The sequence below is a fragment of the Elgaria multicarinata genome, chromosome 6, assembly GCF_023053635.1.
Source record: "Elgaria multicarinata webbii isolate HBS135686 ecotype San Diego chromosome 6, rElgMul1.1.pri, whole genome shotgun sequence".
Classification (NCBI taxonomy): Eukaryota; Metazoa; Chordata; class Lepidosauria; order Squamata; family Anguidae; genus Elgaria; species Elgaria multicarinata.
In genome coordinates, this window is record NC_086176.1 from 60,757,143 (window position 1) to 60,782,585 (window position 25,443).

The 25,443-nt window shown below is 37.0% G+C and overlaps 1 protein-coding gene across 4 annotated transcripts in view; it reads right to left on the minus strand.

Moving 5' to 3' along the window:
• Positions 1 to 1,634: 1,634 nt before the first annotated feature.
• CSNK1G3 (casein kinase 1 gamma 3) overlaps positions 1,635 to 25,443 on the minus strand; it is a 71,272-nt gene continuing 47,463 nt past the window's right edge. Inside the window, exons 9-16 of one of the 4 annotated variants that reach the window (XM_063129479.1) lie at positions 24,160 to 24,245; positions 23,974 to 24,058; positions 21,863 to 22,011; positions 20,797 to 20,892; positions 18,713 to 18,808; positions 12,309 to 12,415; positions 10,930 to 10,953; positions 1,635 to 4,000 (exon numbers count right to left, since the gene is read on the minus strand). In XM_063129479.1, the coding sequence (XP_062985549.1) occupies positions 3,946 to 4,000; positions 10,930 to 10,953; positions 12,309 to 12,415; positions 18,713 to 18,808; positions 20,797 to 20,892; positions 21,863 to 22,011; positions 23,974 to 24,058; positions 24,160 to 24,245 (698 nt within the window). In that variant the 3' untranslated portion in view covers positions 1,635 to 3,945. The remainder of the gene's footprint in view (positions 4,001 to 10,929; positions 10,954 to 12,308; positions 12,416 to 18,712; positions 18,809 to 20,796; positions 20,893 to 21,862; positions 22,012 to 23,973; positions 24,059 to 24,159; positions 24,246 to 25,443) is intronic. The other 3 variants (XM_063129481.1, XM_063129480.1, XM_063129482.1) reach the window with 3 other exon arrangements.

The following is a 25,443-nucleotide window of genomic DNA, read 5'->3' on the forward strand; positions in this document are numbered from 1 at the left end:
ACTTGGGAGATACTAAGGGCCCAATGCTATTGGCGGAATTTTCAGGCCTGCAGACCCTCACTATGGATGAAGTGGCCCTTTCAGCCATACCCTTAACTGGCTGCCAATTACAGCTTGGCCTTGTGGTCTTTTCATCTCAGGTATGCCTCAGACATAACAAGGATGGCAGGAAAATCTTCAATAACACCACAAGTGGAACATTATCCAACTGTACCAGGTGTATCAAGGTTCCTGTAGTTTCTATAGCTCTTTTCATTAACATCCTATTAACCGGTACATATTTTAAGCCAATCCTTTCCTTTAAAGCTCTTAATGCTTGTTTGCCATCATTGCATTTCTTATTCTCTCTCTCTCTTCTATAAATCTTGAACCTTAATTATTTCTTACGTTAGCCCCGTGGCAATGTGTGTTGTAGTGACCGTGACACACACACCCCTCTTAGTTTTCCTTATGCTTCGAATCCTATATGCATATGGCAAAGTCGTTTTTCTAAGGGGGCATCTTTATGTTAACTAAAATGGCACCATCCACACACAAATATTATTAGCACCATTGGGGGGACCCCCAAGGTTTATAGGAGCACAAAAAACTTTTGAAAAAAACAAAAAGGGGGGGAACCCAAAATGAGGATTTGAGCATGCTCAGTAGGCACACAATATTGACTGTTTGGGCACATAGGGAGAACTGGTAGGGGGTAGGGAATAGAGTATGCAGGAAAAGGGCATGGCTAGCTAGCTGGAATCCTGAACAGGAACACTTCAGAGGGCAACATTTTGTGCTAATTCTCACTTGTGTCTTTCTAACAAATAGTTGGAATTCTTCTACTTTTTGAAACAGCCTTAAGAATGCAGTTTTTCTGCTTACTCATATTTTTTTCTATTAGTGCAAGATAACTCTTAACTAATCACCATTTACAACAGAAAGTGCAGTCATATTCAAGGCTTATTAAATTATTATATATCAGCTTACCCCTCAGCTCAGTCACTAATCTTTCAAAGTTCAACCACTACAAATTAATAAAAGGCTGCCTGTATTTGCTCAATTTTTTACTTCACTATATATTACTCATGAATTTTACGTATTCCCATCAGACTAGTATGGGTCCGCACAACTTCTGCCCAGCCACAATGCATAGGCAGTGACATACATTCAGTTTTGACAAAAATAAATTGTGCAAACCTAGCTTAGATATATGATTCAACTTTAATTTGAAATTGTTAAAAAAGTAAAATATGTCTAACACTGAGATGATACTTTATTTTATTTATGGCACTGGAGGAGATTAGCATAAGCTCATTATATTAGTTCGTTCCCTTTGCTACGTTACTGCAAATTCAGTATGTCATTTTAGTGGCATATTCACTAGAAGCAAAAGAAATCCAAATGTTTTCCACAAATCTTGTCAGTAGAATCAGCTAAAACTAAGAGAATGAAATATTGCAGAGCCAATCTCCCCAGTATTACAATGCTTTATCAAGCCACAATGCTATATTATTTTAAAACCTTTTAATCTTTTTCATGCTTGCAGTCTTTTGGTTAAAACTACAAACAACTGCTGAAAATGACAAGAAGGAACCACTTTATATCACTCATTTTCACCAGTTCAATGCTGCTGAAAAGATTGGAGAGGCAAGTAAAAAAACTACCTTTATTTTTTCTTCTTCATCCGTTACATATTTTTAAACAGGGATGTGTTTTATCATTCAGACATTCAGGCAATGTTGATTTTCATTAGTTTAGACAGGGAAAAAGCATATAAATGCAAACATTATTGTTTTAACCTGAACATAACTGCATAATTTACCATTGACCAGTTGTGTGTTGTGAGGACAAGGTCTTCCTTAACATTAAAATGGAGTACTTAAAATATTGCTAAATAGCAATGTTGAGATTCTGGTCTTTGCAGTACACAGGTTTATATATTTTTTGTCTTCAAGTCCATAATGGGGTTAATATACACACTGTTATGTGTAAGGAGTCCAGATCATAGAAACACTGTACAGGCCAAAGAAACCCTTGAGAATGAAACTGAACAGGTGCATGATAAGAAAGATACTGCATGTATTTACAAATATCATAAAGAAAGAAATTTGGTCAAATACTGCAAAGAAAGTGTTCACATTAGGAGGCCATGTTAACCACCTACCTTCTCAGCTCAAAAAATAAAATAAAAATAAAAAATGAACATCAGTCTCCTTGAGAGTTTAAGACATTATCAATAATACAAACAGGTAGAGTGAAACTTTTTGACCAAGTCATATAGTCAATGCTTTTTATAGGCCAGGTTCAAGCTTTTATATCAAGGATTTACTAAAGCTGTTAACAGCAACAGTGACCAACAATGACCAGATTTGCACAATGTGTTCATATGTGCACCTAATTCAAGACAATGAACTGCACTTTTGGCTGTTAAGAAAAAATAAATTACAAAATAATCCCTGTAAATGCAATAATGAATTCAAAAGGTGTGCATTTATCCATTTTAATACATATTTTGAATGTTACCACAAGATATTAAAAATAAATAAGTATGCCAAAAGGCATGCACTGATAGACAAAAGTTATTAAAAGTTAGCTCTAGGGTGCTCTTTTTAAAAGAAGACATACACAATTTGAGTTTTGGTCAATAAATCTGTCTAGCCATTTCCTTCCTTTACTCCAACTCCTCATAGTGACAGCTAAACATGACAAAAGCACACCTCTGTCATTATGGCTTTAAATGAAGTGATCTGGGAGGTAAAAGAAAAGAAAAGGGGGGGCTGCCTTTTCAACTGAACAGTTTGTTCATAATACAGGCACTTCAAGGAGCTATGGGGAAAGTACCTGACCAATCCTATCAACTGTATCTTAGTGTTACAATATTTCACCAAAGCGTAAAAGTTCCAGAAATCCCAGCAGCAATCAGGAAATACAGGCTAGCATTCATTAAAGGCAGCATTACAACCAATCCACTTCCATTTCTTTTCTTAAATCAAATAGCAAAATAATTTACAAACAGATCTAAATTTGTTACATGGCACATCCAAATCTTCACTTTTAAAGCTGTCATTCAGCACTAGCTTTAGATGAATATTTTCAGATTTATTCCCCAATCTACTAATCAGTGTTCACAGTTATTTCCTTGTAGTGTGTTTTAATAACCCCAAAGCATCTCTCTGTTGAAGTTTCCGCACTGGTGTCGTACATAACTGGAAGCACAACTTGCAGTATACATACATTTTGTATTTCTGTACAAGCACTATTACCACTTCTACTACACTGCATCTCAAGTAGAGGCACAACAAAAGCAGATTTTGAAACCCAGATTTCACTGACAATGATTCACTTTCTCCCCTATAAACCACAGCATTTAGCCTTTTATCATCAGATGACTCCTCATCTTGCTTCTGCCTTAGTACCACCAGGCAATGACTGTACCATATTTTTAATAAGATTTAATGGTAACAATTTGCAAATGCAGTACCATCAAAGCAATGACGGGGGAAACCAAGGTAGGTATTACTGACAAAAGAAATCTTAAAGCAAGACTTATTTTAAATGCTTGGGTCTTGTTTTCATGTTCATTGTTCTCTCAAAAATCAACTGCTTTCAATATGGCATCACACAAACCTCAACACATGCCAGGTGTATGAAATATCTGGTCTTCAGCTAATCATTGCTAATGTTTTCTAGGACAGTTTAGTTTTGCTGAGGAAAGAGCAGCATATTCCCCCATTGGTCCGATATCTTAGTGGTCAAATAAGTACTCATGTTGACACAGCTTTAAAGCTTCCAGAAGAGATGATCCAAACTAAAATATGTCGAACCACCAAATCAAAGCAAGTATGAGGACCTTCCCATTGAAAGAGGGGTGTCGGGAAAATGTGTGGTCACTAGAGAGATGACTAATCACGATATAGCAGATGAACAAGTAAGTAATTCCCCACGGTCTGCCTTCTTCCAAAGTCATTTGTGACGCTGAATGGTTTTCCTTTTCCTTCGTTTGAAAAAACAGCAGCACCTGCAATTGTGACATAAAAACTGTGTTATATAATTAGAAAGAAAGCATGTTTAAAGCAAATTATTTCTCTGTGGTCTAAATACACAGTTAATTAATTCCAGTCAGTTCAAAGAACGTTAAAAACAAACATTTACATTTAACAAATAAAAAACATAATAAATCAGATTTTGAATATATTTCATCATCTGATACATCTATACAGATGTTGTGATTAAGATACTATAAAAATAGTACAGTTTGATACTGTGTATCATGAACATCTCTAAATCAGCAAAAATAAGCATAACATAGGACAACGTTTTCTCGTCTACTGGTTTCACTAGATATGGACAAATAATATATTAGGCAAGGTAATGCGTCAATATAAAGTTGAAATTATCAACTCCATTATCTCAATGAAAAGCCCATATTTTGTGGAGCTTGGAGAAGGTCCTCAAATATTGGTTGTTCAAGAAAGTAAGGGATTTGAATTTTTGGTTGTTTAGATAGTATTAAGACCAGCATATGCCTAAAACTGGGAATGGCATGTAAAAATAGCTTTCATATGATTCTGGATTTGTTTATCTTTATGTAGTTTACTAATATTTGTTTAGCTTATTTTACTATTTTATGGTTCTGATAGTATCATTAACATTTTAATGTTGACAGCCACACTGTAGCATTATGGAATGAGCAAAAACAGGGAAAAGAGATGGTGGAAGTTTCTACCAGTTTGTCAGTAGCAGTGTCCCTGCTCCATCAAGCCAGCAGAGCAAAAGAGTATACTTACTTAGAACTCCACTCCCACCTTTACAAAAGCAACAAGGTGCCTTACGGGCATATTACAACCACATCTGATAAATATTAAAATATCAAAAAATAAAAGCCATGTTAAAAGATTAAAATTACAGCAAAATCTTGAATGCCGAAGTAAAAATGCAATCACTACTTTTAAAGTTTCTCAAAGCTGGATTCTAGGAGGCCCCTTTGGGGAATATTCCCAAAGAGTGATTTATGAGTACAGAATTTTCACAGCAAATCTACTGAAGTCCACCTGCCCATTCATAATTTTTTCATTAAGCATGTAGTCCCAAATCAACTAGTATTTTAAAAAGATGAAGCACCTTTTAGATAGCAATGGTACTACTTCAAAACAAGTCTATATGTTCTTCGCTGTTAAGCTTTCAGAAGTTGATCCTTATATTCAGTATTAGCTGAAGCTTCCAAAGGTTTTTTAAGGGTTGTCCCATATATATAATACTGAGTGATACATTCAAGGTTACAGAAACCACGTGTGGCGGTTATTCTATCACTTCCATGTTTCTAAAATGTTGTATTTCGAGCAGCTAGTAAAATGCACTGGGGATTTCCGTCTGAATAAAGGATCATGTTCAGAAAAGTGTATGTTACTGATACTAACAGGAGCAAAAATACCATCAATAATCAACCCAAAGCCTGCCTTTTTACCACACTGATTGCGTGAGCAGGGCTGCCCGTCATCCTGCTTGCAGAAGGGCTGCTCTGCTTATTTGGCACAGAGGAAATTAAATATTACTGAAGCTTGAGCTTTCAACTTTTTTGAAGTTTCAAAATTTTCTGCACATCTACACTGCTCAAGGTTCAGTATAAAAACAAAAATGAGCAAAATCAGCCAGGTAGATCTCTAGTAATAACCCTTACACTACTGTCTTCTTATAAAAGATGGAGACTATTATTCCAAGCACTTTACCATAGAATTGACGAAAACGAGAATAAATGTCTTCATCTCCTAACATTATTTGTGTTTCTTTAGGCAGGCACACATTTCATAAAACATTATAAACTGCTTTGTTTGCTTTAAAATGTAAGAATTCCAATAGCAGCCAAATGGCATGTTCTTAACTAAATGGTCACTAGAGGGCCTCACCTTCCCATGCACTTCACACAATTGCTATTTCTAGTGTTCTACTGTATCTATACCTTGAGAGACAGAAATTTTACATCTATATGGTTAGCAGATGCATACCCATAAGCTGTTACACAGAAAAGCATTTACAGTTTACATGAACTTATTTTGTCAAATGTACTAAAGGCTATAAAATGTTGAGTACATAAAAGCTGTGTGAAAACAGCCATCAACTATTTCAGTACCTTTGTTAAGTACCTTCCTAGAGAGCAAACATATGTCAATGTAAGCTGCCTGGTATGATCTCACGGTTCTACAATTCAGCCAATTTAACAACTTCTCTGCTACCCGCCTACAAAGGAAACTATCAAATCTTTTTCAGACTGAGCTAAGGCATGGGAACGGAAATCTCTCCTTCCCTTGACTCCTCTAAGTTTGACCTTTCCATCTTTCACTTTTAAGATACATCTGCACATCAGGATTTCCCAGTTCTATTTTATAGGCGTTTAATTCTTGTTTTTTACAGCAACTTTGGCTTTAACGGCTTATTTGTTCTCAGGAGCATTTTCTTCTCTCTTAAGTTTACATTCATCAAGTCATGTTGGGCTAACTTAGCGGTTTCTTAGGAAGGTACTACCACTTTTCTACTAGATTAACCTTTTAAAAAAAGCTATTGTCACAACCATCAAATGGTAGTGAGGTTTGGTGTGTGTGTGTATAGGAATACACAACAAAGAGGCAAGAACAAAAAAACTGAAAACCAAGTAGAAGAGATTTGTACCTAGATCTATTGCATGAGAGAAGTTGTCAATGCAAAGTAACATGTACTTGAAGCCACAACAACAATACTATGGTCAGGACAACAGCTGCAGGATAAATGCAAAATTTGTCTATACATATTTTACAGCAATACAACACTGACATAAACAAGGGTTTTCAGTATAGCAACAGTGACTCAACTGGTCTCCAGCTGTGATTGACACAGATGCCACATCGTGCATATTAATCCATAGGTAAAATATTTCTGAAGGAATACCTGTAGTTTTGTTAGATGTAGACTCTTCCTTTGACATTGAACGCCTTGAACTATCATCTCAAAATCCAATCTGGTGCACTATAATACTATTGGACCAGCTTCTTTTATTACCATTTACATATAATTTGCTAACAAATGATACCTGGGTTTTTTTTATCATTCCCTTTATTTGCAATGATTGTAGGTAAGTGTTGATCCTTATGTAATCAAAATGGTACCACCTATGCACAAGAATAGCCTCAAGGTAATCCAAAAGTTTGCAAACCTCTAACAAATGAAAGAACTGCAAACAAAGCCTTTTAATTGTTCGATGTACTTTGTTTATACTAGAGTCAATCTGTTCTGAAATTGCCCTACTCCAGAAACAGGAAGAACGTAAAACCTGCCTTTGCCTGAAAACAACTGTCAGATTCAAGGAACTGCACCAATCCTGTTGCAGTTGCATAGAAAACCTCCTGATATAGCAGAACAGAATCTGGTAAATTATTCATGACTACAAGGCAGAACCTAAATAGATTTGGCATTAATACAAATAACATATCAATGAAACAAGGCTTGGAATGAAATATTCCCGTGTCATGCACAACTGCATTCACACACAAACTAGATATCCTGCTAACTTATTTCAATGATAGTTCATTACACAACTTCAGAAGTGAATCCAGATGATTCCCCTTTTACACAGCTGGACCTTCCCCTTCTGTCTCACTCAGGCATGTATAATCATAGAATCATACAATAGTGGAGTTGGAAGGGGCCTATAAGGCCATTGAGTCCAATCCCCTGCTCAAGCCTTAACTCCCAATTTCCCTGCTTTTTGGTGCTTCGTTGAAAACTGTAGAGCCTTAACATTGTTTTGTAAACAGTCTTTTTTTTGTTTAATGATAAGGTCTGATAGATCTATGTTCTAAAACTTATCTAAAAGCAATTTTATGTACTATATAGAAGTAGCCATGCTAAAAGCAATGCAACAACCCTATGGGCCTGTTCAAATGACACTTCAGGCTCTGTGGTTAGCCAAACTGGTTCTCTGGGGTTAGCACTAACCACAAACTGCTGTCGCATACAAGACTTTATGCCGTGGTTAGAGCCAGTAACTCTGCTGCGGATGATTTGATTGCGGTTAGTGAGTGAGCAGGGTTTAGCAAAACACATAGCACAAGGCACCATAAACAGTGCTGCTTAACCAAAAGCCTTAACCAGCAGAGTTTAAGGTGTCTTCTGAATAGACCCTATAGCATCCTTCATGTATTATGCTGGTGGTGTGATACACAAACCACCTCTTAATTAGCCATTTGTTGTCTACCAATAAAATTGGATGGTTTTTGTTTCATAAATGCAAGGATTATTTAGATATACACAGCTGATTCACTATGACATAGAATCATAGAATAGTGGAGTTGGAAGGGGCCTATAAGGCCATCGAGTCCAATCCCCTGCTCAAGGATGAATAGTGGAATTTGAATGCTCTGCCTGTAGCTATAGAAAGAATTCTATTGCTCCCCAAACCTTGTCCTCAGTGAGAATTATGTAGAGTACATGATTGCTGCTTCCTCACTAAAGAAAACGGGCCCATGCATTGCTCAGGCAAATGAGCTGCTCTTCTTTCTCCAACCATACCTATAGAAACAGAATTCTACTTTTTGGGCAGATAAACATGTTTTGTTGAAGCAGTGGCTGTTTCCTCGTATCATTAATAGAAAGCTGCTAATACCCTTATCTATTCCCATGTCTCTGAGGGATAGGTAGGCAACTTTGGGGTTTCTGGGGGCCACTCCACAGCCTGCACCCCTGCCACCCACAAATTCAGTGATGGCAAAAAAAAAAAAAAAAGGGGGCAGCCAACGGGAAGGTTTTTGGCCACCACCAGGGCAACAATCACACAAGGGGAGGGGGCATGTTGCCCACCCTGCTCGGAGGCCTTGGCTGGGCTAATTCCTGGTTGGGAGGCAATACTTGTAGGGCGCACCAGAAAGAGGCAGCATAGCTCAGACTGAAGGGTATTCCGAAAAAGAAAACAAAAGGACACCAAGGTGGCTGAATCCTTTTGAAACGCATATCTAGAAAAGATTGAGAAAACCAAGTAAGGCAGAGAGGAAGATTTCTTCCTTAGCCATTCCCCTAATCCCACTCTCTCCTCCTTACACACCTGCACGCACACAACCATATATAATCTTCTGCTTCCTACCTTAATTCTCTTTTATTCCCACTTCACCTCACTTACTGGTGATTGGTAGCAAATACAGTAACTGACAACCAGGAGCAGGTGACTCAAACTGTTTGCTTTGGGATTAGCAATCGTCATCCCCAGGACAATCAGGATGGGGTTCCCATTTGGTAAAAGAATGCACCATTGTATTAGGCCTTAAGGAATACATCAGGGAGCTGAGCTAAGTTGCTTGGGGAGTCAGCAGGACTGAGGAAGAACCACAACAGACCCATTCATGCAACCGCCAGCTGAACCAAACCTTGCTGTGCTTCTCTGTGGATATGATCAGTTATTGATCCAGCTCCCAAAGAGAGCAAAGAAAACTTACATTGAGCTAGCAGATGGATGAAGTGAGCAGACCTGCCAAGTTCTCTGAACTAGCAAGCAAAAACCAGCAGGATATATACCTTTCGAACTACAAAGCCACTTTGTTAGTTGGGAAGAATGAAACATTCCCAACATAACAGTGATGGTAAAACTGTGCTGGATATTTAAAGTTTAAATACCTTTACATTTTAGAATTGAGCTGTAGATCGCACGCCTGAAAGTTATTGCACTGAAACTTATTCTTCAGTAGATATGCACAGAATTGAGCTCTGCTTTGTATGACTGGTAGCAAAATGTCCAAAATGCTAAAAATTACATTTGGTTATGTGCACGTGCCCATGCACCTGCAGCCCTTGGGCTGTGAAGCCCTGATTTAAAAGCAGACTGGCATTTTATTTAAAGTTTCTTTCCTAATATTCTAATAAGCAAAGGAAGAGGACAGGGAGGGAAGGAAAGCAAATATTCTAGTGCATAAACTTAGTGCCAAAAATGGCATCTTTCCTGGTATGAGCTGGTTTTGTCAATGTATTTTTATGTTATGGCCTTTACCAATACATTTATGTTACTTTTGTCTATTAATAACTATAAACCAAGGCCTGAGTTAGCTTTCTTCCTCCTCCCTACTAACCCCCTTTCCTTTTGTACTAGATATTTTAGATTGTAAATCTGAGGACAGGGATTATTTTTGACCTTTGCAAGCTGCTATGGGAGCCTTTTTTTTTTTTTTTTTGGCTGAAGAGTGGGGCAAAAATCCTTCAAATAAAAATAATATAATAGCCTATTGTTTAAACAAATAAATTATACTGGATTCAGTTATTTAAAATTTAATGGGATTTAAAGGAATACTTTGTACATCTCCTAGATATCTGATGCAAATACCAAGCTAAGGAAGCTGGCCAAGTTTTTTCAAATGCTTTAGAAAAGCTGACCTATAGTAAATCAATATAATAAAAGTTAGTCTTGTTTAGAGATTGTATTCTGAGATTAACACAATCACTGAAGTTAAGAAACACACAAAATTACAGGGGAGCAATTCTTCAGATTGAGCTATCAATTAGCAAATTACCAATGAGTAACACTTTTAGTAAGTATAGATGCAAACATCTACTATAAATTTAGTGGCATTCAAATGTTTTAATTGTTTATATTGTTAGGATATTACTGCGGAAGTTAAAATACCTGAAAACATTGTTTTCCCTTTAAAGTGGCAAACCAATGAGTAAAACTGTAAATAAGCAATGATATTAAAGCATAAATTTAGAAATATTAGACAAAAGTACACCAAGACTACATTACTTCGGAACAAGCAAGAATTGAAGCAGGCAAAAGTGTTCCTCAATAAGCCAGCAACTTTCTCATGTTATAAAAGACCAATGGCAAAATTCATTTGAATTCTTTTGTACTGGTTTTCAAATTGTACTTTGCTCTTAAGAGCTCTTTTGTGTTTAAAATGCTCTGGAGCCATTTCTGCCTGCCTGTACTTTAGAACTCACCACATGTTCAACACTTTCTGGCAGCTAATACAAAGAAAATACAAGGGGGAAAAGAGAATCAGTATGCTATACATTGCAAAAGGGCTGCATTTTACATATATAATCAACACTGAAGGAGATACCAAGACACCAAAACTAGAATTTGCAAATATCAATGAAATTAATGAAAGCCAATGTGAGCAAGCATATGTTGCTGTTGCAAATATTCAACTACTTCTATTGCATATTTATCTTGTCGCTTATCGAGCTTTCCAGACAGTTTATGTAGTACAACAAATGCACATATGTTGCTTGTTTGTTTGTAGCAAAGATTATAATTCTTTCCATGAGCTTTTACTACAGAATACAATTCTATTTTATTTATTTATATATTTATTTATTACTGCATTTATAGCCCGCCTTTTTTTCAGCAAGGAATCCAAGGCGGCATACATAATCCTCCTCCTCCTCTCCACTTTATCCTCACAACAACAAACCTGTGAGGTGGATAGGGCTGAGTGTCTGTGACTGGCCCAAAGTCACCCAGTGGGTTTCCATGGCCGAGTGGGGACTAGAACCCGGATCTCCCGACTCCCAGTCCGACACTCTAGCCACTACCCCACAAGTGCTTCTACCTCACAAGTGCTTCATGCTAACATTCGTAGAGATCCTCTTAAGTGTCAATAGAGTCCTGTTTCTTCTACCACTACAACCTTTTCACATGCAGATCTTGCATAATTTGCATGCACCGAGAAGGAGATCTGGATGGGTATACAGAATACGTTCTATGGGGCAGATGATGCCTGTGGCTTTCTTTTTTATAAATCACTCTGGGCCTGTTCAGACAACAAGCTAAACCATGGTTAGGCCACTAACCCTTTTGCAGCAAATGGTTAATGAGCTTGTTTCAACTGTGGTTATGTAGCCCCCATGGTTAGAATGGTTCACACATCAAGCTAAGTCATAGTTCACATAACACGCTAAGCTATAATGTTTAGCTCAAAATGCTTAACCACTGTGGCTTAGCGTGTCATCTGAACAGGTCCACTGAAAGCTTTAATGGGGAAATGGTACTGTTTCCGTACTTGTCATTGTAGTGGGCATTGTGATTTGGACAGGTGCATGAAACAGGGTGGCATAAATGCAGCATCAATACACTATCAATTTTAAGCAGCACAAATTAATCCCATGCCTGATGTTTGTTGTTCTGACAAGGGGATGAAGCCCCCGCTCTTTTTTTCTTTTTTACAACTTCAGACTAAAGCTGCTCAAGTGGTTTGACTTCCTTGTTACATTTAAGAACTAAAAATAATGGGAATCACATAGCAAATAATTGGTAGTCTCAGCATCTTAAGATGTGGTGTCAACATAAGGATGACTTAGTTTAACACAATACGTACTTGGTTTCATCCATTACTTCCACTTCTGTAGGGGCTGTGATAGGAGCATTTGAACGCCCTGCAGTAGGATCATCAGTGTTGAGCTCTCCATTTGTTGAGCTTACAACCTGCAATTATAAGCATTTCCAAAAATTATGCAACAGTAAATGCATGCATTTGCGGCATTACTTGACAGCATTTCAAGGACTTGTGGTTAGTATATTAATACATTATTTCATGTTATACCCATTTTCTATTTAAGCATCATGCATTTCTATTAGAAATCTTTCTTCAACTGCTTGTAGAAAAAGCCCTCTACAACACAAGTGACTGGTTAAAGGGTGGGGTGGAGGAGAGACTAAGGCTGCAATCCACATACACTTACCTAGGAGTGAGTCCCACTGAACTCAATAGGACTTACTTCTGAGTTGACATGCATAGGCTTGCACTGCACTTCACTATACTTAGGACTAACTACAGACAACCATAAACAGTAATAGATGCTATTATTAAGAGGGAACTAGTATGCCTCAAGCAAAGATGAGCATCCATACATATTGCATTTCAATTGCAGTTGACAGGATCAGTCCTTTTTCCAGAAATGAGAGAATTAGATCACAGAGTGACTCCAATAAGAGTCTAGTCATTAGTACAGAAAAGGCTATAGCTCAGTGACAGAGTGCATGCTTTGCATGATATAATAATGAATAATGGAGGATTACTCTGAAGCAAAGAATGGCTGTAATTTTGCCATTTTACATAAGGGAACAGCACATAATTGTCTCAATATTCAATGCAGGCTTGTATTATGAATATCCTGTGATGGTTAATTTTGCTAAGACATGTGCCAAGGAAACAAAATTAAGTAGTTCACTGCCGAGCATTTTATTACCCTTCAAGTCATTTGTGCCCCAAAGTATAGGATCTCTCCTTAAAAACCAAGAGGTATTATTTCTTCTACTGCACCAAAACCTTTGTTTGCTACATGCCTCACTCTACTACCAAACATCTGGAGAGAACTTAAGCGGAGGGTGGAGGAGTTAGTTTCAAGAACATAAACCTAACTTGTTTCTTACTGAACAGCTTCACGTGATAAGCCACTGGCTAGTGATACCAAAACCTCAATACTACTAATACAAAACTTCAAACGAATCTTGTAATACAACTTTTGATTTTGAAAAGTAGGTACTGTTTGTGTGTAACAGGTTAGTCACACCCATTTCTTGAAACAAACTTTTAGCATCCGAGACCATCATGCTATTTCAAATTTTAAAGCACCCTTGCACAACCAGTTCTTAAATAAACTTTCACTGGAACTTGGGAATTTCAATGTAACAAGTTCACATGATCTACTAATATAATTTTACCATATGTTCTGAGAGGAGCAAAAGGTTTGTTATATGGTGTAGCCCCATGTCAATTTATTTGGACAAGCTATTTCAGCAAATTGGGATAACCCTAGAATAAGAACAACATGTTGGAAGCCTGTAATTAGGCACGTTTAAAACATTATTTACAAAAATTGTTAGGAAGTCTGAATATAAAATGAAATCAGCTTCCTACAATAAGCAGTAAGACTTCTGGATAATTTGCTACAGGAAAAACAAAAACACAATTTAAAGAGACCTTTTATAAGTGTTTCAAGTTACTGCAATATAAGTACTGTGAAAGAGACAATTCATCAGCGCTATTCAGCTGACATTTTCAGGAACTAAGACAAACTTTTGTAGAACAGGAATGTAGGAGGCTAGCTAGTGAAACACTAACAATGTTGCTTACAGAAACTAAAACAAGGGAGAGAAATGATCAGAAAGATTTTTTTTAATGTCTCCTATTAAGCCAAACACTACAACCGCTTATTTTTTCTCCACAAATTGAATCATTCATTTTCTTTAATGGAAGCTGAATATGCAAAATAAAACTAAGGACAGATTCCCAAAGCACCCTGATAACATGTTTAAGAGACTTTAAAAAAAAACCCAACCCATAATCACCAACAAAGAATGACTCTTATTTTTTTGTATCTAATGAAAATATAGACAAATGAGAACAGAGGACTATTTTTATTCTACGAAGTCAAGGTTAAACCTTTCCATTTTAAAATGCCTTTGGTTGCTTTATAACTGCCAAATGTAATGATGTAGGCTAATATCTTCAATGCTAAAAAGTTTTTTTTGAAGAAACAGTACACTCTGTCCATCCATTTCCAAGAGTGAATAGAAAAAACAAGCACAACCTTGCCCACATTAAGTTCCTTTTTCCTTATCAACACTGAGAATCTTTAGTTCAGTGTGTAGTAACAGTGATACAGTCTATGTTTCAAAGTGTACAGCTCCATGCTCCGCTCTGTAACAGCAGTTTAACAAAGGATCTGGTGATAGTACAAGGTCCTACTCACAGTACAAAGGTGCAACCTATCCTATTCCTGTGATGCTAGGACACAGCCCTCCTACCCCATTCCTGTGTTTGTTGTGCCACTGAATGAAGCTCTGCATGATTCATCTGTACTGCAAAAGGAGATTATCAGAGTAGATCTGTTAAGAGACTCTTACGTATCATCCTAAAAGCCAGCATGTGCTGCATGTGCAAAATACAGCCCCAATAGGCAATTAAAATCAAGTAGAATAGGATGATATTTCAGTTGTAGATGGCAGAAGGCTTGTTTGTGCTGAAGAAGGTTAAAAGGGCAAAGGATTAGGATGCAAATCTATTTGTAGTTCTTGGGACAACACTGAAGGCTTAGTAATCAAGAATGAAGTTTCAGATAGCTGCTCTGATTCAACGTAAACTGCTTTGGTTACTTTACAGAATATTTATATTCAGGATCAGCCATGAGTTGGTTATTTTCATTTAAACATTAGAATAACAGCTATTAATACTAATCTCCAATTCTGGATATCCATATACCCAAAAAATCATCTCAGATGTTGCATTAATGGATGAGAAATAATCCAAACTCAGGCTTAAGACTGTTTAGGCTGTGCGAAATTAAGTTTATTCAGCTTCAGATAAAGCAGTGTCAGCACAGAAAACTCATGCTTACCCGTACCAGAAAGATTTGACCACATAGAATAGTAAACATCTGCTGCCTTAAACCAGTCATACATGTGCCTCCATGCAGGCAATGGCTTAAATTGCTGAGTCTAGAACACTGTTTCAAGCTTCTATGTCCAAACACCAACAAAATATTCAGAATATTTCATCAAATGGTAGAAAGATTGTGCTGATCCATAATTAGTAAATCTAACAGAGAGTTAAATTTATGTACTTTTATCTTTTATGCTTTGTAGAGTTTCTAAACATAGTTTCCAAATTTTGTATCCAAAAGCAAAAATAGTTTGGCTGTTCAGGAACCTGCTTCAAAGAAGGTTTGATCAGGGAACATGACTTGAAATAAGTCTTGAAACATGACAAAGAGCCAGGATATTTTCTTCTGGGATTTATCAAAACGGGATTTCTGCTTATCAAACTGAGATTTCTGCTATCAAAATTAATCAAACCAGTTTGAAATGTCCTGAAAATGCGAAGTGTCAGGAATCAAGATAAGGAAATGATGGGACATCTAGAATACTGAAAGGAAATAGGTACACATAGGTGGGTAGACAAGGACTGAGGATCACTGATGACAATAAGACACAAACATTGTGTGAGCACGCTTCCATGATTCTGCAATAGTCACATATCATTCATAGTATAATTGTGATGAGGGTAACTTTATGCCAATGGATCTACAGTAAGTCTCTGGATCACAGATTTCTTGGCTAGCTCAGGTCTTATGGCTAAAGCATATCAAACATATGTGGCCAAACACACAAAGCCACTCCCAGAAGCACATAAAAGCCCAACTTATATTTGAGGATAACATTTTTCACAGATCTCTATTATTGTACTGCTTTTGATAGGAAGATCTGCTAGAGGATACTCTAGACACAGTTCTTTTTCCTTACCTCCTATAATTATGGTGACAACACTGGATTAGCTTGTGATCTTTGTCACAGAGAATAAAACTACATTAGAGAACCATGCATCAGAGTTTGCTGAACAACAGCAATTACATCCTTAGACAAATAATACAAGTCAAAATGACTGCTCTATTGCAGAATCAGTATTCTTAATATCATTTCTTCTACTGTGAGGATGTTCTCTCACCTCACAGAAAGAGCAGCAATAAGGGCAGCATTATAGGTCACAATGTCCTTCATGAAGATCAGCAGTGGCCGACAGAAAAAGCTAACAAAAAACACATCGCTTTTATAACATGGATGTTGGGCTCAAGTAAAAAAATGATAATGTATGAAGAAACATTTAACCCTCTCATTTCCTTTCAACAAGCCAGAGATCGAAGTGAAGAATTATTATTATTATTATTATTATTATTATTATTATTATTATTATTATTATTATTATCTCTACTGCTACACCCTGAATCATCCATTCCCAATCCTGTCTCAGATGCTGATTAAATCACTCAGTATGGGAACTGGATTCCATTTCCGCTGTTGCCAAGCACCGGAGACAAAAGCAGATTCAAGCCAAACTTGACTATGGTGAGACAAAAGATGTCAAAAAAGCTACCTTCCACCTGTCTGGGTGATTTCCAGTTGACACAAAACCACTGAATAATAAAAAGGGCAGACTTTCAATTAGCTTTGGATAAATATTAGTGATGAAAAGTGGAAATGGAATGCTAGCAGGAGGGAGGGGAATAGCACCATTCAGCACCAATAATGTTCATGGGAAAGATGCAGGAGTCTATGCAGTTCCTTATTTTAAAACACAGGGAAGAGGGAACTGGATGCCAAGGAGCTACCACTGCAACCACTCAATTTTCACAAGGGACCAGTGTGTGTATGTGTTTCCATTTAAAGGGCTAGAGGATTCTAATTCTTAGCTTCTGTATGTTTCATTCATCTTCACATTCCATCTGATATTTGCTTTGAAAAGGTCAGTAAAGAATGATTAGTTTCCTGACTAATACCTCTATATCTGTGGTGGGGAAACTTCCACATTGAAGGCAACATTCCTTCACCAGTATCCTTCTGGGGACCATATGCCAGCAGTGGGTGGAAGCAAAGCCTCACGCACACCCCAATCATCCATCCATCCACATACTACACATCAGACACGTGATGATGCCCCCACGAGAGCAATTAGGCTTTAAAAAATCAATGGCCTTTTTCCATTAGGCTATTTTTCAAATCTAATTGCTGTACCGGAGGTAGGGTGGGGGTATGTTTGTGGGAGTTTCAGTACATGAAGAGGAAAGGTTTAACCCTACTAAGTAGTCAGTCTGACTCCAATGGGAGGCTTTTCTAAAGCTTAACTGCTGTGGAGACAAGGAAGGCGGCACAAGCTGGCCGAGGAGGCGCTGCTGGCTCCCAGTTCCCCACCTGTTTTATTTGATCAATCCTTTGTGGAATTCCCTCTCATGATAGTGAAATAGATAATTAACTTGATTTTTTTTTCACTCTGTAAGTGGAGATGCAGTATCACAACCTACTTTTATACTCATTCACTCTAATTTCATTTCATTTATTGCATTTCTATACTGCCCAATAGCCAAAGCTGTCTGAGCAGTGTGTAAAGGCTAAAAACTTTAGACATACAATATTGTAATTGAGTGAGATCTCTCCAAGTGGAAAACAGGTTTAAACTCATGCATTTCCCCACAATTACCCAAGTATGAGCATGGGAAAGGACGTTGCATCCAGAACTTGGGAGATCTATGGTGCTACTGCACTACACACGCACCACCTCAGAGATTAAACGATGCTTGTGGCTCTGACAGTACATATCTATTACATGACTGTTTATAAAGGGACAGCAAGGTGAGAGCCAAAAGCACTGATCATCTGTTTTTGATGGTGGGACAGCTGCACAAGCACACTATAATAGAAACAGTAAAAACAGATTTCTACTGTCCTTACAGCTTCTTGAAATCAAGGGAACATGTTTTTGGAATCTCACTACATTTCCACCTGATTGTTTGGAAAACCAAAATCATTTCTCAGTGGCAAAAAGCCTAATTAAATATGTTTCAGTAGCACAATAGTTTGCAGATATTATACAGGCTGTTTTACTTTTACTATTAAGAACAAAATATTAGTACTACTAATCAGAATTCTTTGGCCCCAATGGTACTGCCATTTATATTACCACCAAAGAGTGACAATTTCAGAGCCTGAGACTAATCCAGTTAACCATACTAACATATTCTATTCAAAAGCCAGGTAGCTGATGTTCTACAAGCATTTGCAGAAAATAAGTCAAATTTTGTGTGACCTTTCAGAATGACTATTATAATCAAAGAAATGGGGTTATGGACATAGTTATGAAATAGAATATTTATCAGAAAACTAAACACATGCCATGTGTGTCCAAGGATATTAAGATGTGGAAATAGTCATGCAAAGAACAGAAAATACCTGTACCGAGCCACCATGTCTGTCAGCTGCTAGGTGAGCTCTCAAGTGATGGGGATTGGCCTGATGGGGGTCCCAAGCTGCCCTGTGGTCTGTCGACTGCCAGTTATATAATGCATTAAGCATGCATGGAAGAGGAGGAATAAGAACCCAGAACATATTAAACACATCATGCGGCTAATAAACTGTATTCTACATAAATGTCACAAGAACACATGGGCACCTATGCACAGGTAGCAACACATGTACATATGTATCTGAATACAGAAAGACATGTTTAAAGTTTTTTTTAATAGAGCATAACGGTAATTGGGATCACTCAAAAACTTCAAACATGAAAACCCATGCAGAATAGGAATATTTGGGGGGGCAGCCATTTGGGGTGGGATAAGCTTTCCTTTTTAAAAAATAAATTTAAAAAATCAACATTATATCACAGACGAGCACAAACAAAATGAGAGCTCCAGTACTTCCATGGCATGCACACTCAACTAGAACAGATTCTTTCATTGTAACATTGAATGTTTAAAAAATAAAAATAAAATCTGCCAAAAATATTTTTTTAAAGTATTAATAGATTTTTTAACAAGTAACAAACTTAACATTGACACTAATATACATTTTGTATAGAAAAATTAAGAGTATATACAAAATTATGTTTTTGGAACTAAAGCATTTTAGACATCCATATTTTGTAAATGTGCAAAGATCAATGCAAGGGTGGAGAAGTTGTGTCCCTCCAGATGTTTTTTGATTTCAACTCCCATCAGCCTCAACCAATATGCAAATGATCAGGGATTATGGGAGCTGAAGTCTAATTTCATCTGAAAAACCAGTTTCCTTACTCTTGCTGTTATGTGCATTTCTTAGTTTCCCCAATGATTCTTGGGCCAGACTGTACAAACGACTCATTTTATAAACATATGTGAGCTCCAGTTTTACCCTTAGGCATTTTACAATGCCTCAGCTGGGCAATGCCCTTTCCACCATCTTGGGCTTGAAAAGGACTACCTGTCTTGCTGAGGGAAAACAAAGAATAGATGGAGCCAAGCCAGGCCACTTCCCAATAGTTTGGGTCTGGAAAATACTAGCCACGGTGAGAATGTCAGCTACTACCAATATCTTTTATTCTTATGTATTTTTTTCAGCTCTTGTATAGCCAACCAATGTAGTTCAACTCAAATGGTTGAACCACATCTGTAAATGTAAAATACACTATTGCGTTCTGAGCACCTCACAGACTATGAGCTGGCAGTGAAACAATTATTTCAAGAACATTATAAAATGGTACTATATAGTTCAGAAGTTAAGGGTCTTTTGGTCATAGCAACATGGGATGCTCTCACGAGGGAATCTTTATCAGCAACAAATATAATTGTTATTGCTGAGCTGAAACCATTTCCATGTGGTTATTTTATATTTCTACAAGTACTTGCTAAGAAAAGACTCATCATTATGGAAAAAACACAGATATAAAAGGAGTTCCAAAACCTTTCCTAATATCTGACTTTGAAACTGTCTTAATTTTTCTCCTTTAAAATATATACTTAACAAGAAACTAGTTTCTGGAGAGAGGCAACAATGCAAGAGTGAATTCCCCCTGTCTTAAACATGGTTAATAATTACATGAGCAATAACATCAATAACAAAAAGCTAAGCAGAGTTTTCTCTAAATCAGATTTGAAACCTGAGTTTGAAGCTGGCTTTAAATTGTGGTTTACCAGGAATCATGGTCAGTTGTAACCACAGTTAATGCAAGAGCTGATATAACGCTTAGCCATGGTAAAGGCAGGTGGGGAAATTCGCTATAAAGAACAGAGAGGTTTGATTGCAACTATTAGCAGTATTTGTTGAGAGCTTCTTTATTTTGTCTACACTACCAACAGGAAATTTAATATTATATAGTATTGACTGAAACACTGAGGCTCAAACTGAATTATACACACAATAAATTTAAACAAATTTAAAGTGTAACGTCAAAACATATTAATAAATAATGCAGCCAAAAGTTAAATGGTTAACACTTTTGCTGTACTGGTAGCATAAATCACAGCAGAATTATTACAGTACAAAGCTGGTACACATACCTGATTTTTGGACTGTTGCATCTTATCTCTGTGTGGATGTGCTTCTCTGTTAGAAGATATCGCAGGATCTGAATGGATTGAACCCACTGGAGTAGGCTGCAAACAATACATTATGCTGAATACTGGTAAAATAAAATTGTAGGTTTCAAAGATACCAACAGTTATTTTGAAAAACTGATTGAAGCTATTTTAAAAATCCGTGGCATAACTTAAAACAGCCACACTCACCTGGAAGCGTTTAAGTAATAATTACTATCACAAAGATTACTCATGTAAATTACTAGATTGGTACATGTGGACAGGTAAGCTAGTAACTTGTGAACCTATATATAAGACTAACATGAGTTTAACTTAATTATATCTTAAACAATTATCTTCGAAGACCCTAGAAGGTGCTCTCCAAACATTTAACTCAAAAGCATTCATTCATTAAATTGTTAGTTTAAACTTGCCTTCAGGAAGTAAAGCACACCATTTTATTAGAATGCACTAGTGAAAGTTACTTAGAAAGTTGATTCAGTTAATGCGTCTAATGAGGAGGACTGACAGTTTTGCATGACTGTAGCAAGAGGCACCTGAAGGATTTTAAACACAGTGACTTCACTAACGCCTATGAACACACAAGATCATGACTAAGTGGTTACATTTTATAGCTTCCCATATTTTCAAACACAGTGAACATGAATTTAAAAATTCAGTACTAGTTTCTGTAAAAAAGACTTCATCAGCCTCTTTCATTAAAACTTAGAAACAAATCAGTGGTAGGAGTCAAGTACATAAAATAGAATGTGAAACAGGACATAGCCTTTAGTTTCTACTGCAGTAGACCTGCTCAAAGAGTAAACAGTGCTGGTTCTCCATACAATCAAAATACAAGACAAATATAGACCCAGTATTCCTCTCAAAGACACAAAAGAAGTGCTTATAAAACATCTGCCTAAGGCTTCAGAAAAGACAGAGCAGGAACAGAGGTTAAAATGGAGTACCTTCTACATCTATCTATGGTGCTATATACTAATAATAAATTTCAAGAGCATTTAAGTAGTATTTGTTAAACTGTACTTACCAGCTGTTTCCCAATCCAGTCATATTCATAATCAAACATATAGCCCTTCCGATCAAACAAGTCTGTAAAAAGCTTTCTCAAGTAGTCATAGTCTGGTTTTTCAAAAAAATCTAGTCTTCTCACATAACGAAGATATGTAGCCATTTCCTCTACATGAATAAATACATGTTTATTATTTGAACTGTTTGGAAAAACAGAAGTGTTAAATGACTTTAATTCTTAATTTAGTATTCATAGTAAAAGGAAGTATTTTTACAAAGTGCAATTTAGTGCACAAGTGGAGTCTATTCACATTTAAATAGAGATTCTATGTAGAGCGTAAATTTTCCCCAGTCATAGTATAAGTATCAATACTAGCCCTATTTGGATATTCTTAATCTTATTTACAGTGGCACATGAGAAGGGAGAGCGAGAATAAGCAGATTAGTTCCACACACACCCCTCTCACTATTCACAATACCCTCCTCATGGTGTTCAGGATGAACTTCTGAAGCAGGGTTCTGTAGAGGCTCTCCACACCATGTCAAACTGTGGGGGACTTATCTAATTTTTACAGAACTGAATAATAATCCTTCTTGCTATGGTCTGTGTCATTTTCTTTAACCACAGGATTTTCTTCTACATCATCTTCATGTCATAGAATTGAAATCTGGCTTCAATTAATAAATGTTCTGGCTTATTAAACCACTTGTGTACACTTGTGGTTTCTAATATTATGTCCAGGTTCTTGTGAGCGTCTGTTGTATAATCCATTTTCTGTATTGGAACATTATATATTTCAGATTCCATGGACAAAATTTGTCTAGAGTATTTTCTATAGAATGACGAATGTTCATGGTGCCATAGTCTGTTCATTTGTTCCTTTGATCATGTTCAAGGGAAATCTATCTTTCTCTATGTACACATCCATACTACATACAAATGGAGGTTTCAATTCCATGCCATTTATATCACAACAGACTACAGCAAGAAAATTATTAATACATTTTAATTATTTTCATTCTATAAAACTGCAGCACTATGATCCAAATTGTTGTATCAGGGAGTGACGGCTGAAGCCTGACTATTAAAAATGTATTTCTTCCCTTAGTGAAAATATTCTTCTGCTTTGACAATTATTATAGTTATTTGGAGCTTCTGAACTGATTCACATATTTTTAAACTTAACAGTTTTTATATTTCCAGATTCTGAAATTATTGCACTTGCCCATCAATACAAAGGAAAAATTCATATGATACCGAGGGATATGCACTTATTCTAACTTGGGGCTCATCTGCACCAAGCAGGATATTCCACTAAGAAAGCAGTAGGAAAGTGGTATATAAAAGGCAGGAGCCACACTGCTGCTTTATAGCAGTATTGAAGTGCATTACAGGATTTACACTACAGCTTTATAGTGGTACTGAAGTGCACTGACAACTGTTGGGGCCCATGACACATCTACACCAAGCAGGATAAAGCACTATGAAAGCAGTATATGGTATGTGTCATAGGCCCCAACAGTTGTCAGTGCACTTCAATACTGCTATAAAGCAACTGTGTGGCTCCTGCTTCTTATATACCGTTTTCATACCACCTTCATAGTAAAATATCCTGCTTGGTGTAGATGAGCCCCTGTTCTTTACTTACTTTCCCCCAACACTGTATGCTCCACCCCTCAACTTTCCACAAGTATTATCTCATGGGAATAAAAGTGTTGGCACTATGCTGTTTAAATAACCAAAACCTTTGCTCTTTATGAAGTAATTATTTCAGCATGTGTTCTTGGATTATTAGCAATGGAAGCTATTTGGTAGCCACACATTTCCTTTCACAGGTCTCTCCCATGAATTTACTAGACAGCATCTAACAGCCGCCAGTTGCATGGTCAGGTTCATAAAAGCTGTTAGAAGCATTAAAAAACAATATGGGAACAGAAAGAATGCCAACTCTTTCCTTGCCAATATTTCTAACAGCGATTCAACCAGGATGGCGCTGATGAGAAAGAAGGTGAAACATGTATACATAAGATTGATAGTACCAAGTACGAATAATTAGGAGTATAACCTAGTGGTCAACTTTAAAAAATGTCGATGCATACAGACTGTTCTTTCATAGCAGAACTGATTACCTGGGAAGTTTTCACACAGTACTTCTATGGGAGTTGCTCTCTTTGTGTCTCCAATTTTCTGATACCGTTCTTTCAATGTATCTGCCTAAGTTTGAAAAGACATCAAATTGACTGCTTCAAAAACATTTTATCAAACTATGACAATATTTGGAGAAACAAGACAAATTCAAAGAATTAACACACTACCTTTAACCCTTGCCACGGAAGGCTGCCTCTTAAAAAATACATGAACATATGACCTAAAGCTTCCAAATCATCTCTTCTGCTTTGTTCTGAAAAAGTAAATTGAAAATATTAAGACTAACAAGTAAGTCTGAAGTGATTCAAAAGAAATCAATGATACAAATACACTCTACAATTATTTAAGAAATGTATTGTATATTTTATAGCTTTTTAAAAATATAGTTCCAGCTAAAATCCTTTGTACAGAAAACAAGCTATTCTTTACTATAAAATGTATTTTAAAATCTTTGAATGCCTGGTACAGAAAGGTGGGAGAGTTGTTGTTGTTGTTGTTGTTATTATTATTATTATTTGTTTTCCTACTCTACTTAAGACACATATTTAATTGGAAAATAGTTGTTTAGAAAGGAGCCTCACTGTGTTGCTGCCTTTGTACAGCAACCAACAAGGAACTAGATGTGAGGTTTAAAATTACTGAGGATGTTTTCTAACAGCACAGGGCACTTGACTCTTTTCTTCCTCTCCCTGTTCCTGAAAACAAGAAGGGAACAATCCAGCGTGCAGCTTTTACAAACCTGTCTTCCTCTTCCTGATTTTGAAGGAGGGAGGGAGTTCCAAAGACAGCCTGCAAAACCACTCAAAGCTCCCTTTCAGGAGTTGTTGGGGGTGGGGGGAGAGACAAGGAAGAAAATAGCTATGTACACTGCATCTTTAGTTTTGTCTAATGTTTTGCAGACATGGCTGCTGCATTCTGAAGTAGCACACCATCTTCTCCCCTTTGAAGAAGCAGGAAACAACTTCATGCAGTGGCTTCTGAAAGCTGCTTGTGGCTTAGATCAACAAGATCTAGAGCTAGAAAAGGAGAAAATCAAGCACAGGTTGTATCCAATGGGGACTTTGCCTTGGCAGAAAGTGTTTCTACTCATTTAAGTGGGAGAACACACTTTATTTCAATCCTCCCTACCCATTTACACCTCCTTTCTCCCAAAACTACTGCTACTTGGAGGTTGGGAGACCCTGTGGAACAGAATGCAATGTAGCACAGAGGACTGCAGTAGATAGGATAGATGAATTAAAATTGAGTATGCAGACTTTACTGTGAAGAAGTGCTTTTTACCAAGGCAAAGCCACTGTTGAATACAACCCCAAAACACTGTTCTGTTGGGTTCTGATTAAGGGGGCTCATTCTCATCCTATGAAGGAGGAAAAGAAGCCACACCCTTCATACCGCAACCCTTCTAACAGTGAGACAGGGTGCTTTCAACCATATGAGCCTGCCCACTGACT